This window comes from Crocodylus porosus, unplaced genomic scaffold (genome assembly GCF_001723895.1).
Source record: "Crocodylus porosus isolate Cpor-Errol unplaced genomic scaffold, CroPor_comp1, whole genome shotgun sequence".
In the NCBI taxonomy this organism is placed as follows: Eukaryota; Metazoa; Chordata; order Crocodylia; family Crocodylidae; genus Crocodylus; species Crocodylus porosus.
This window is the reverse complement of record NW_017728943.1, coordinates 2,493,164-2,507,601: the sequence shown is the minus strand read 5'-3', so window position 1 is coordinate 2,507,601 and position 14,438 is coordinate 2,493,164. Positions and strand designations below refer to the sequence as shown.

The following is a 14,438-nucleotide window of genomic DNA, read 5'->3' as shown; positions in this document are numbered from 1 at the left end:
CCCTGGCTCCTTGCTAATTAACGAGGATGTGTATTCCTCCTTAATATAGAGCGCCACGCCCCCACCTCTCTTTCCTATCCTGTCCCTCCTGTACAGCCTATAGCCCTTGACATTCACCGCCCAATCATGCGTTGCATCATGCGTTGTGCCCCTACTCTTTACTAGCCAGCCACACTGAAGCATAACCGCAATTCAGCAGGGGTTCCTAACCAGATACACTCTCCCAGAAGACTCACAGTGTGTCAGGTGGTGCTGTTGTGGGCTGTTAAACAGCTCCCTCATTTCACTCCCAAGTTGGCTGCATTACAGTGGTCAGTGATGTGACCCACATATACATGTACCTTTGCCTTGGGGATGAATTAGGCTGCAGAAATGTTAGCTGTTAGTTACTCGTGTTCATGGCCATTTGTTGTTGAAGAAGAAGGTCAGGCCCTAAGAGGATGCGAATGGGAGATCTGTGCTTCCTTAGGTGACCTGTCACTTATCAGGGACCTGTCCCAACCACTGCAGGGGCATGTGTCCAGCGGTACTGGCACAGAAGGAAATCACTGTATTATGGTGGCATTGGAATGTGAGTGGAAGCAAGGGATGGGAAGAGTCATGGGGCTGTCTGGGAGGAGAAATTAACCCCAGGTACAGCAATGAAGTAGTGTATACACACACACACCTCAGAAGTGCACACATACACAGCATTCCACAAACAGAGCAGACAAACAAGCACAGGCTTAGTATGCAAAGTGTCATCACCTACAGCCCATCCCCAAGCAGGTATGCCGCACATAAGCATAATCACACCAACAGGTAACAGGAGAAACTGTACAGCACAAAACTCACATACACATCCCAGAGAAATTACTCACAGTTCCCACATATCATCCTTTCTCACATATACCGTACACATACATGAGAGCAAATCACTCTCACACGCATGCAAATACAGACCCTAAAAAACTTACTCAGAAGTTGCCATGTCCCTTTTGTCCCTATGAAAAAAGAGAAAAGGCAGGAGGAGACAATCAGTGGAAGCCAACACTGCCAACCCCTGATCTTCCACCTGGAAGCCGCTAAAGCAGTCATGCTGCTAGAATCCAGCTAAGATCAAGCACACCTTCGAAAAGATCCTTCAGCATGTGGTTGCACACACCTTGGCCAGGCCCAACCACAGCAAGGAAATGTGTGCTTCTGACCTTGACTGGATGGACTCAAACCTGCTTTGCTGTGCATCATAGGCCCCACACTGCTCTTAGTTAGGGGTGATTCTTCTACCACATGAATGCCCAGAGGGCTCTGCTTTGGAAGCCAAAGGAGCTGCACTCTCTCCCTGTCCCAGTGACAGATCCCATGGAAGAATGTGATCAATTTCCTAGGGTCAGCAGTGCAGAGGGACCCAAATACAGTCCAGGTGCAAGAAAAGCCTTTACCCCATTGGATATTTCTGGCTCGTTCATAAAGACCCACCTGCCTGGAAAAGCAAGCCAGATGAGGTCTCATCAGAGACCTCCACACCTGCCTCCCCCTCCCAGCTCCTACTTCCCTTCCCTTTGCCTGGTTCCAGCAGCCTGAGACAGTGCTTGACTTACAGGCCCTCCCTTCGGCAGCACATGATGTAGGACAGGAAAAGACAGAGCAGGAGGGCCACCAGCAAGGGCAGGAGGATGGTCAGCAGGTAGTCATACAGAAAAGTCTTCTCAGGGGCATCTGTGGGGGGTTCAAATTCACTACCGTCCTCCAGAACCCCATCTCCCAAGGTAAGCGCTGGCCCTGTGGTGCTGGGGCTGGAGAGATCCATCTGGAAAATGAGAGGCTGTCAGGATAGTTGGAGGGATTTTAGGGAGAGGTTATCTCTATAGCCGCCCTCTAAGGAGAGATCAGACAGAGCATCATTTGCCATCATGGCAGAAGCCAATTCAAAGATGCCAGGGCATTGTGCCAGTCACTGCACAGCCCCCTGTTCCAAACCCCACCACAAGCCTGGTTAGATCTCAGTGGTGCTTGGAGGATGAGGGTGAGGGAGGGAACAACCCCAAAAGAACAGTTCTTCTGTGCTCCTTCTGCAAATCTCAAAGCACTTCCCAAGGAAGGTCAGTGCCCATTTTACAGGTGGGGAAACTGAGGCAGGGGTCACCTAAAAGGCTAGTAGCAGAGCTGGGAAAAAAACCCAGGTGTCCCAAGCCTTAGTCCAACACATGAGTGGCTTGGAGACATCAGAGCTTCTTGCAGGTATCAAAGGAGCCTAGCTGAATCTGAACAGCAGGCAGCATCTGGAGTGACTCTCATCTCTAATGCTGGGAGGGGGCTTGGAGGAGGGTGAAATGCAGAGCCATGCAGGAGCAGACAGTGCTGAAGGCAGCAGGAGAAAAAAGCAGAGCAAAGTGCTATGGCAGGAACTCTTGATGGTAGAAAAAAAAGGGCAGGCTTGGGGTTAGGGCACTAGGCTGGAACTCAGAAGATCAGGAGGTTAGCCCCAACTCTGCCACACACCCCTTGTGTAACCTCACGTTCCTGTGCCTGGAGTGCCCAGCTGCAGGCCCAGGAGAAGGACGAGTCCTTGGGCCACGGACTGTCTCACTCTATGTGTGCAGCACCTGTTATGCCAGAATAAACAGCAGCAGGAACCACTGGAGTCCCATAGTGGATATGACCCTGCCTGGAGGGTGTGAAGCATCCTAGTGAATTCCATAGGAGTAAGAACATTTACCATCAGCTGGATCCTGAGCTTCCAGCCAGGAGAAACTTTCCCATTGAGTACAACAGGATTCTCCCCTAGGGATCCCCAATCATTCCCCCTGTCCAAGTACTGGAAAACTACTGGTATGCCCCATGCAAGGGTCCACAGACTGGACAAAACTGGCTGTTTGAGCAACATGCCTCAGGGATGCTGGAGGGGATGGGTGATACCTGACAAGCCTGCACAGACCTCCTGCACAGGAGCCTGACTCCCCCTGCTGGTGAGAAAAAGCACTGCAAGGGTTCCAAGGGTTGGGTTTCCAGGCAAAAGATGCATGGAAAAGGTTGTTATGCCTGAAATTGTTCCTCTGTTCCCAGGACATATTGCTGCTGCTCAAAGCACCACTCTGCAGTTTACTGAGACCTGACACTTTTGTTGTTTTACTACTACCGTTACAACAGCACACAGTGGCCCCAGCTGAGATCAGAGCCCTGCTATGTTGGATGGACTGCGGATATATTTAGATCCAAGTCCACTGTGCACAGAAATCAGGTTGGTTTAACTACAAGGATAATGTGCACCAGCTGCATTAAATCAGGTGCAGTGCTGTACACAGAATGCAGGTGTGGACACATGACAGATTTACTCTGGAGTATTCTCAGTTTACCCTGGAGGAAAAGTAGAGTTGGTGTAAACTGCACAGTGTTTACTGCTGACACAATGCTGTTCTCCAGTGCAAAATTACTTCTGAGGAGATCAGAAGTATGTGTCCACTAGAGAAAACTACACTACATAGTGGGTGGGCACATCTACATTATCTATAGCTATCTAATTAACTCTGCAGTAAACATTAGAGGTGTGTGAAATTTCGCCAAGTGTTTCATTTCAAAGCTGTTTTGATACACTTCAAGCTTGAAACAGCAAAATCAAAACAAAACAAAAAACTTTGAAACAGCTTTGAAATGAAACGATGGCACTCAAAACGTTTTAAAAGTTTCAAAGCTGCCCGATGGCAGGAGGCAGGAGAGAGCCAGGGCTTCACTCCGAGCAGCCCCATGGAACTCAGCCTGGCAGCGGGAGGTGGACAGCAGCTGCTTTAACTAAAGCTCATTCAGCTAAAACTCCTCTCAACCACCATTTTGAAATGCAGAGACATTGAATACATGTGATGCGGAGGCTTCTGGAGCACACTAATTAACACACTTCAGCAGACTCACAGCAGACTTGATTAATCGCCTTCTCCATCACATGTACAGGTGCCCTCGGTGTCTACATGTGCAACCCTATTAGACCACAGGAAGCTAATAAACTCTACAGTAGGATGGCACTTGTAAATACAAGTACCACCCTGTTGTGGAGTTTTCTTGTGAGCAGCAACGTACGTGTAGATGCTGATGGGGCTGGCTGGGGCACAAGGGTAGTTCAGTAAGGGCTGCTTGCCAGCTTGGCCTGCACTGGAGCATCCTTGTGCACCAGCCAGCCTCTCCACAGTACATTGGGCCAGGTTGGAGCAGCACAGGCCTGGCAGGCTTACCCCGTTGGCTCCCTGCCAGCCAGGGCTGCTCCAACCCAGCTCAATGTGCTGTGGTCCTGGGCACATGTCCAAATGGCAAGCCCCAGAGCAATAAACTCTAGCGTGATATGCACCAGAGTTTATATCTTCATATTGATTGTATGTGTAAACCTGTCTGCTACTCTTGTCCCGCTTACTCAAGAGTAGCCCTCTACATATTGCAAACTAGTTCCCTCACCACCTATTGGGCTAGCCCAGTAATGGCACCTACTTCAGGCCACCTAGCTTAGAAAAGCTACCGACACACCTGCTGCTTGTCACAGAGTAAATTCACCACAGAGTAAAACCCATGGGGCGCATCTACACGAGACAATTTACTGCACTGCAAACTAAATTGCTATGCAGTAAAACATCACCATCTACACATATGTGGCAATTAGGGTGCAGTAGACTAATTTACTGAGCTGCCAGATAGTCCCATCAGATATAAGTGGTATCCAGCAGTGTAGCAAATTACTGTGCTTAAATGCATGTGTAGACAGTAATGTTGGGATGTTTACTCTGGCTCAGATTGAACCGGAGTATATTCAGTCACATTAATTGCACATGTAGACATGCCTGCAGTATATTACTTTATGGCAGGGGTTTTCAACCTTTTTGAATCAGTGTACTTTCAGCGGCTGGATGCAGAGTGGGAAGAGGTGGCATGCAGCCAAACACGGAGTGGTGGTAGCCACTGGTTGTGAGCTTCCCCTGCCCCCTGTGTCCAGCCAGAAGGGCAGTGCCTAGTGCCTGCCTGGCAGCATCTAGTGCCTGCGTGGCAGCATGGGATGGTGCATGGCAGCGCTCCATCCCCACCTGCCTACATGTACACCCTAGGGCCTTCTCAAGTGCCCCCTGCTTTATAGCAACCCCTGCTTTATAGCAATCATGCTGTGTGTCTGCACTCAGAGTCATGCTGGAAGTCAGCTTGTACCCCGAAGCCCTTGCAGTCTAAACAGACTGAGATGGAAGGGGAAAGAGATTTCTGGTTTACAAGTGGGACTTGCCTGAGGCTGAGATCACCCAATAGGTTGGTTTCAGAGCTAGGAAAAGACCCACCTCTCCTGTTCTCTATTAGCCATGCTACATGCTAAGGTTCCCTCCTCTGTGACACAGATACTGAATAGGTGGTATCTCCCTTGGTATGAGGGTGAGACCAAAGCTACAAGGAAGCATCTGGCTCTACAGGGCTCCAGCTGACTTCACAGAAGCCAGGTTTCCAGGCAGAGTACAGAGAGCTGCATGGGAGACTCCACAGCATAACCCAGACATGGCCCAAGCTACTCACCAACGTGATATTGCACCAGTCGATTATGAATACAGGATAGAATCTGTCATGACATGCAAGAACTATCTGCTGCTCCATTTTGCACCGGGCCTCATTATCAAGAGACTTGGTGGCCATCAGGCAGTCAGAGAAAGGGTATATGGATCCTACCTTGATGTACACCCTAGGAAACAGAGCACAGGGGGAGAGGGGAGGTGGCATGAGTGAGAAGTAGGTGATAACAGCTCAGGAAACTGGCAGTCCTAGCAGCCCTAGTCCTTCCAGTGAGGGAAGCTGAGGGAATGCCTAGGAACCCTCTGGTCATGAGAATGATCCAGGATCCTTCTGGTCATGAAGAAAGAGAGTATCCAGGAGGTCCCTGGTCATGGTCTGGCAATGCACTGGCACTGGATATCCCTAGAATCTCTCTGAGTAGGGGAAACAGCTCAGGAATCCCCTGCCTATTGATGATGAGCCTCTGGATTAGGAGCACTCATGGGCACAGGGGACCTCTGAGGAGGAAAGCCATTTGGAAACTAATGCCCTGTGGTGGCTGATATCCTAGGGCACAAGTCCCACTCCCTACCCTTCCTTTCTGCCCTCGATAGGCAGGGGCACACGACCTCCCCGGTCCAACGCTGACGTGATGTTGATGATGCGCAAGTCGTCCTGATCCCAGATGCTGTCCACACCCTGCTGGAACAGCTGCTGTGCCTCCCCCGGTAGCACTTCCTCCACATCTCGGTTCCTCACAAAGAACTCTGCCTGGTATGGCAGCTGCTCGTCTACTGTGGGGGAAGAGAGAGATTCCACTGTGACGAGGTTTGGGACTGGGCTCAAAGACAGCAGCTTGGATCAGGGATCCAACAGACATCAGACATTTGGGACATTGTGGGGATGGGCTCAGAACTAACGTATAAAATCTAGGCACCTTATAGTCCACCAGCTTCAGAGCTGTGAGGATGACTGTGTGTCTGTGGGAAAGCTCAAACTCCAGGGGCCCCTGGACTCTCCAGATGGAAGGAGGAAGGTCTGTGTCACCCTACTGGCATTTCGGTGCATGATGGGTAGGCTCCCTTAGGCCAGGGGAGCTGATAAGTTGGTCAGCCCTGGGAAAATGGCGGGCATTGCTAGGAAAAGTATTTGAGTGGTGAAACTAGGAGAGTTGGTAGGCTTTACCTGGGGAGGAGCCAATGTTGAAGATGACCCTTTGCTTCACAGTCTCATATGTATGTCTGTTATATGCTTTCACCTGCCACAGAGAGAAAAAGAAAGCAAAGTTCCTCGCTCGGAATAAAATAGCCACTTCCCAAACTAGGTCCTCCTAGGTCTTCTCTTTCTCCCTGTGCCAGGGGGTCTGCCGTAGATGGCAAAGACCAGAGCTGTAGGCCAGGAGGCAGAGGAATAAAAGCCTCTTCTTCTTGAGGAGGGAGATGGCCTTCTACCTCCTCAAATCCCCTGGCAGCAGCTCCAAAAGGTCTGCTTCAGGGGGATGCTCTTGGGCTAGAAGCAAAGGGAGTCTCCAACTGAGGTCTGCTCAGGTCTGCATAGAAATCAGGTTTACTGTTCTGAATTCAGTCAAGATTACCAAGCGTTTATAGCTCCCTCTGGCTATGCTGACACAAGCAGGCACATTTCTACCTCCCCATCTGCACCCTTCATGAACCACACAATCCCACCAAAACACCTGTATGGACACTCCCACAAAGCAACACAATTGCATGAAGACACCTATAAACACCTCCTTCAAACACCACACCCACATAAAGCAGCGCAAAAGCAGACATGGACACTTCCTCAAAGTAAAATACAGTAACACACAGACACATGATAACCAAGCACTCCTTCAAAACAACACACAATCACAGAAATATATTTATATACACCTCCTATAAACAACAGACACGCTGAAAAAAACTCCCACAGTTATTCAAAGGCACATAGAGCCACCTATAAACACACATACACATATACCTGCCCCCAGCAGCACACAAGAGCTCCCTGACTGTAGGGAACAGCATCCACTCAGTACCTCAATGGTCTGCCTGCCAGCTTTCTTTTCCTTTGCTGTGGGTGACCCATAGAGGAAGGCGGTTTCATATGGCCCACGCTGGATGTAACGCAGCCACCTGGGCAGGTCCGGGTATCCCAACAGATGGGCATGGAAGGTGATGGGGACATCAGATGGGATTTCTGAAAAAATACATATACACGTGTCACATGTGTACACACACACACACACACACACACACACACACACACACACACTTTTAGGGTTTTCAGAACTCTTCCCCTGCAGAATCCCATATAATTTACCTAATTTAGGATTTTACCTTTCTGCCCATCCCCACAGTATCAGGACATCTTCCAAGCAAATCAGTCCCAATAGCAAAGACCTTATCAGTTTTTGCAGAAAGAGAGTAGCAGGGCATTTGGCAAAGTTCAAAACAAATTTTTAAATCATTTCAGTTTGGACAAAATGCTATTTCTTCAGGGTTGTTTTAATAAAATTCAGGGACAAGATTGACAAGAGTACTTTACCATCATTCACAGACCAGCAGAGGGGAGAAAGAGGTGAGGGTACATGGTGTGAATGGACCCAAAATAGCATTCGGGGAAAGTAAGCCAGAACCACAGGCAGCAGGCCTTAGCCCCACAAAACATGGGGCAGCAGTAGGGCTGCAAGGCAGCCCAGCCAAGGGCTTCCAGCAGTTGCAACAGGGGTGGGGAGGGAGTGGGGCTGGAGCTGGGGCTAGGGGACGGGTGGGCACTGCACAGCCAGAGAGGTGTGGGACTGAGCCATGAGCGGCACATCCAGGGGGTGTGGCTCCTGCTGCTATGCACACCCCGGATCTGCGGGGGGCAGGGCAGGCTGCCACTGCTGCCTAGGGTGCATGGTGGTGGCGCTGGGAGGGGGCTATAACAGGGGGCTTCAGCCACCCAAAAATTCACCGTAGCCTGCCCGACCCCCCTCCCAGTGCCGCCACCACCCACCCGGAGCACAGCCCAGCCCCCTCCACCTGGAACAGCCCGGCACCAGCTCCAGCCCACAGCAGCAGCCTGCCCTGCCCCATGCAGATCTGGGGGTACACCCCCCCCATGCACTCCCAGAATGTGTACAGCAGCAGGAGCTGGGCATGGAGGTCGCAGGGGCATGGGACCTCCAGTACCTGGCGCCCCAGATGGTATGGGGCTGAGGCCATTGCAAGAAAGCAGACAGGGCCGGTGTGGGACTCGGGGCTGGTGGAGTAGTTGGTGTGGGGGGCGTCAACGCCAGCCAATGACCCTGGGTGCAGGGGAAGGGGCAGCTGCCCAGGCACAGCAGGCCCTGGCCCTGGCCCCAATCCTGGGTCTGACTCGGCTCCCTCCCAGTCCCTGCCTGCTCCCAGCCCCACTTCCTCCCCACATGGCCCTTTCCCCTCCCCCGCCCCTTTTTCCGCAGACTTTCCCGCCCGCGGGGGGCACATGTGCTTGTGCACTCAGCCCCCACAAAAAAAATTTTCTGCCTCTGCTGAACCATATCCAATGTGTTTTCCCTCATTTTGTATTTGGCTAAAACTCATCTGCAGAATTGACCGTTTTGAGGTCAAGTCAGTCAGTGCTTTCCAGTTAAGCAACTGCTCACTATGGAGAGAGGAGGCTGCCTGAGCAGGTGCAATCTCAACACCCCCGTTCTGTGCCAGTCCAACAGCAGCAGCACTTTTTCTCATAAAGCACTGGTGTCAGAGACCAGGGGTAGGTCCTTACATGGAGCTGGTATGATAGAGCTCCCACAGGGATCTGATCCTTCTTTCCCTTTGCTAGTCCTGTGAGCTCTTCAGGGCAGAGATTGTCCATTTGTGAATGCCTGGATATGGCCTCATACACAGCAAAAGCAACCATCAATTTACTGTCATTATTTTTTATATAATATCATGACATATGATAAATTACTACAGATTATAGTAGGGGGCTGGATAAGTGGTACTAGGTTGGCATGCAGGGTTGGCCCAGTTGGGGCCTGATACAGCCACATGTGAATGACCTGGCCAGAGCCCAGTCCAGCTAAGCATAGCGGATACAGCTAAGGCTTGATTCCTCTGTGTGCTGCTGGACCAGCCAGGACTCAGTCCAGGCACATAGGGAAGGTTTGACAGGGGCTCAATCCCTCTGCATGGGGCTAGCACAGACAAGGCTTTTCTTCTGTGTGGGGCTTAGAAATTTTGGCAGGATGGGAGAGGTGGCATCTTTCATTGCCAACACTCCCCCATCAGCAAGTTTCCAGACCTGTGGGGAACCTCATAGGCCAAAAAACGCAACTATGTGGGATGGATCTGGCCCACGGCTGGGGGTTGAGCACCATGAATTATATAATAAAAAATATTGAGCACCCTGAATTATATAATATAAGGCAAGCAGACCAACAGATAGATAACAGAGACGGTGTATGGGGATAGACAGACAGGCAGTATATGGGGATTGATAGATTAATATACAGATACACTGTAAATAGGGATGGATGGGTGGATGGTAATTAGCATGTTGGCCAGTGGGCCAAGAGTAGGGGCTGACGCACTGTAGACAACATTTCTGGTGGAGGCTCCTACTCTTGAACCAGTTATTGGTCTGGCCTCCAAGCAGCATTGACCCTGCCATCTGCATGGGGCTGAACTGGGCTCTGTGGCATGACCCTCCTTTGTCATCACTCACCCTCGACGTTATTGTGGATAGAGGGAAACGCGTCCTGGAAGTGCTCCCGCTCCAGCTCGTGCACAAAGATCTCTCCAGTCACCGGATAGACACTGAGATCAGGGAGAGCAGCCAGGAGCCCACCAAGGAAAACTGCTGTGGAGAGGGATTGGGGTTAGAGCCACAGGCCTGGGGAGGGGGAGCAAAAGCACCCTGAGTCGAACAGTCAGGCCCAGGAAGAGAAGGGGTGGAAAACAGGAAAAACCAGGAAAGTTTGTGAAGAGGCAATATAGGGGGATGGGACTGGGGATGGGGGCTCTTGCTCCTGCCTCCAGTATGGGGGCATGGCATCTGTCTAGGCCTCCATTTCCCCACATTCTTCGCTTTTCTCTTATAAGCACTAAGAAACATAGGGGTGAAAAGCCCACTCCTGGGGCTAAGCCAGAGGACATGCTCTTCCTCTGGCACCAAGCTAATTATTGCATCCAGAATGGGCTCGTGCGCAGCACACATCCTCTGCGTGTGCTGTGGGCCCTTGGCCAGAGTCCTGCCAGCTCAAGAAGGGATGCCTGCCAGCTCATCCTGAATTCTACTGGCCAGGGCCCTCCTTGTATAGGGCCCCCTCCCACCACCTCCCAACCCCAGAGCTTGGGTCCCAGAAGAGAGTCCCTAGCTCTGCTCCAGGACGCCTGGCTTGTGGAAGCCAGGCGGTTCCACTCGGTCTGTAAGGAAAAGGCTCCGGTTATATTTAGAAGGTGTCTGGAATTGTCTGACCATGGGGGTTGCTCCCTGCTTTGGTCCCTGGCAGGAGAGCAGGGGACAAGGCTGGAAAGAGTGTCTGTTCTCAGGCCTCTCGCCTGGGGCGTGGTCACTGCATTTAGTACACTGGACTGTTCTCTGTGCAGAGGCTCTGTTCTGCCTGCTCTATCCCCTGCCTTGCACCCTGGGTATTAAATTCCCGCATATCTTGCCCCCTCCCCAGACACTGCCCCTGCCTTGCATCTAGGCTGCCCCCACCTTGCCTGACTTGTACAGAAACCCCTGGGAGGAAGCGGGATGGAACTTGCCTGCTAAGGAGACAATCCAGACGAGCCGTGGTGCTGCCATCTTCCCCCTACTTGCCAGGAATGTGTCCAGTGTGATTGACAGGGACAGGCAGCCAGGGCAGAGCCAGCAAGGTCATAAGGCGGCTGGGACCAAGATCCTGAGCCTGCTATGCTGCTAACTGCCTCAAAGGGGCGCCAAAACCATGGGGTGTGTAACCTGGGACAATTAACTCATGCTTATGGCACCTGGTTCTCCAAGGGCTCCTATGACCTGAACGGCCACTACATGAAGGCCTTGCTGCTCCCATGAGGCAGGCCCTGGCACAGGGTTAGTCTAGGGTTGCCTAGGTATTTCCTTGCACAGAGATGCTGTCTGTATCCTGGGTGGGAGAGAGCAGGCAGCAGAATGGAGCAGTGACACGAGACAATGGTTTAGAGCTGGAAGTGGAGGGGTGTGCTCCTCCCAGCCGGCACTGGGATTTGCCTGGGATACCCATGTGAACGTCCTTACTGCAGGAGCCTCCTGCAACAGAGATATGTAAGTATATATATAACCCCAAGTCTGCCCTTTCTTTTCTACCATCAAGGTTTCCTGCCATAGCACTTTGCTCCACTCTCTTCTGCTGCCTTCAGCCCTGTCTGCTCCAGCAAGGCTCTGCATTTCACCCTCCTCCAAACCCCTTCCCAGCACTAGAGATGGGCTCAGGCTGGAGTCACTCCAGATGCTGTCTGCTGTTCATATTCAGCTGGGCTCCTTCAGTACCTGCAAGAAGCTCTGATGCCTCCAAGCCACTTGTGTGTTGGACTAAGACTTGGGACACCTGGGTTCTTTTCTCAGCTCTGCTACGAGCCTTTTGGGTGACCTTCAACTTCCCCTGCCTCAGTTTCCCCTATATATATATTTTTTTCTGGTAGCCAATTGAATTCCAAATCCAATTAAGCAAAACTCAATAACTGTGTCTGCAAAAATCCATGGGTCACATAGCTTCAAACAGGCCAGCATCTTATGTCCCAGGCCTGAGGGTCTGGGCATTCAGACGCTTCCCCTATCCAGGCTGGAATCCTATGTACAAGTCCCAGGCTCAGAGGCCTGGGAGTCTGGCTGCTCCCTGTCATGCTTGATCTTAGCCAAAAGACTAAGAACCGGAGGATGATGCTGACAGCAAAGAAGCAACCCCAGCCAGCCTGGCTCTGCAGCCACTCCCCACTGGATATTCCCCAGAGATCTGCCACACAAACCTTGAACTCAGCCTGGGCCTGCTGAGCTAGTGAGAGGGCAGCCTGCGGCAGACGGACCCAGGGCAGAAAGCTATGTGCCTCCCAGGTGCTAGAAAAGAGCCTCCACATCAGGATTGCCAGTCTTCTGCTACCTGTGTCCTTAGGGCAGCAACAAGGGACCATTATTGGGCATGGGTTCAGCCCCTGTCTGCGAGCTCCATTGATGAGAGAACCTTCCCCTCTCTGTATCTTCCTCCCACTGGAGCCTTGCTCTCCCTACCAGGTAAAGCCTCCTACCCACCAGCTCTCACCATCCAGGAGCGCTGGCTGGACATGAGAGACAGGTGCTGGTGGGGAGAAGGGCTGCCCAGCACCCTACCAACAGTGCCAGGTGCCCCAGCTGCTGTGATATGAGGCTGTCTCCTGCCGGCGGCCGGCTTGTTCCACTAACCTGCCCATGAACTTACACAGAGCTTGGAAAGTCCTTGGGGGATTCAGCTGCTGCTCTGTCTCTTCCTTCCATCACGCTCTGGCTGGCTGGCTCAGCTGAGATGGGCGGCGTCATCTACGTATGCAGGGAGGACACTGCCTCTGCTCTGGAGGAGCTCCAGTCCCCCACTTCCTATGGCTGAGGGGACTACCAGCCACTGCTGCCCCCATACTTGGCCCTTGCCCAGGGTTCAGAGATGAGATCATTCACACCTTGGCTTCTGTGGTGGGTGCCAGCCAAGAGGGCAATGGTGGCTTGCAGTCTTACAAGTCTGAGCCCCACCAGAAACCACCACATACAGGTCGCATGGAGGAGGCCTTGACAGGCTGGGTTAGGCCTTGACAGGCTGGGTTTCTAGCTGCCTGTAGGTGCTCAGCTTTTCTGAAAGGGAGAGTCTAGATCTGCATCACCCTGGAACAAGGTGTCTAGACTGACTGTTACTGTCCCAAGTGGGCAGGCAGGACAGGTTAGGTGGCAGAGCCATGGCTGCACAAGGTCCTAGAGACGGGGCTGAGATGTCAGACTATGCTCCTGCTGACATTTCTGAGCTGGGGTGGCCACTTGCCATCTGTGAAGTCTGCTGAGTGTCTTCTTTGGTGAAGTGGCGAAGGGATGGAGGGAAGCTGTTGGGAGATCCTGGGGCTGGATGCAGAGAAATTAGGGCCTTGTGCCTATAGGAACCTGGTAGATACACAGGCCAGGAATACTCCAAAAAAGTTCTGTGTGACTCTGCTGTCTGCCACTGGCTGGGGGGCTGGGACACTGATAAAGGCCAGTAAAGGTGCTCCAGGCTGAGCTGAGACAGAGGGGCCCACTCCAGCAATAGATGGACCCTTATTAGAGGCTTGTGCATTCAGATCCAGAAGTGTCTGGTTCAATACGTACTCCTGGCCAGCCTAGCCTGCCGCTGTCTGACAGATGAAGAACAGAGAATAGTTTGGAGGAGTCCCAGTCTTGCTCTGGAGGACAGGTGCCCCAAATCTTCTTCTGGTTCATCTTGGCCAGGCCCTGAGTCACTCACCAATGTGGGTCCCTGAAGCAAATGACACATGAAACCAGCAAGAAGTGTTACAGCTATGCTGCTTCTTCCAGGGTGAGAGAAGTCAAGGCCTTTGAGCATGGAGAATGGATTCCCTTCTGCCTCATGCCCCCAGAGGACAGGGCCGACGTGCCAAGCAGAGGGAGAGACTTACACTGATCCTGCTGAGGTGATGGTGTAAGCTGAAGCACTGAGATGGGGACAGTGAAGGGATAAAGGCTTCACACTGGGGACTGTGTAACAGCACATGGCCTCTGGCACCCTCTTGGAATGGAATTCAGCTCCTCTTGATCTTAAGCACTGCGTGTACCTGAGCATTATGAGAATCACCCTCCTGTCTGAGCAGTATAAGGCCCAGGACACACAGCACGGTGCTGAGCACAGTGCTGCTTCCAGCCTCTAGAAGGTAGTCACAGATCATTTCACTCTTTGGGGGATTACCATTGGGCCTGCAAAGAGATGGAAACTGAAAAAGGGAGGGCAGGGC

The 14,438-nt window shown here is 52.0% G+C and overlaps 1 protein-coding gene across 3 annotated transcripts in view; it reads right to left on the bottom strand.

Moving 5' to 3' along the window:
• The window catches only part of SGCA (sarcoglycan alpha), a 26,122-nt gene extending 14,170 nt beyond the window's left edge, over nucleotides 1–11,952 (bottom strand). Inside the window, exons 1-8 of one of the 3 annotated variants that reach the window (XM_019548437.1) lie at nucleotides 11,226–11,949; nucleotides 10,180–10,314; nucleotides 7,523–7,683; nucleotides 6,670–6,742; nucleotides 6,077–6,275; nucleotides 5,512–5,674; nucleotides 1,581–1,789; nucleotides 957–983 (exon numbers count right to left, since the gene is read on the bottom strand). In XM_019548437.1, the coding sequence (XP_019403982.1) occupies nucleotides 957–983; nucleotides 1,581–1,789; nucleotides 5,512–5,674; nucleotides 6,077–6,275; nucleotides 6,670–6,742; nucleotides 7,523–7,683; nucleotides 10,180–10,314; nucleotides 11,226–11,265 (1,007 nt within the window). In that variant the 5' untranslated portion in view covers nucleotides 11,266–11,949. Of the gene's footprint in view, nucleotides 1–956; nucleotides 984–1,580; nucleotides 1,790–5,511; nucleotides 5,675–6,076; nucleotides 6,276–6,669; nucleotides 6,743–7,522; nucleotides 7,684–10,179; nucleotides 10,315–11,225 lie in introns of all 3 variants that reach the window. The other 2 variants (XM_019548435.1, XM_019548438.1) reach the window with 2 other exon arrangements.
• Between the last annotated feature and the right edge of the window lie 2,486 nt (nucleotides 11,953–14,438).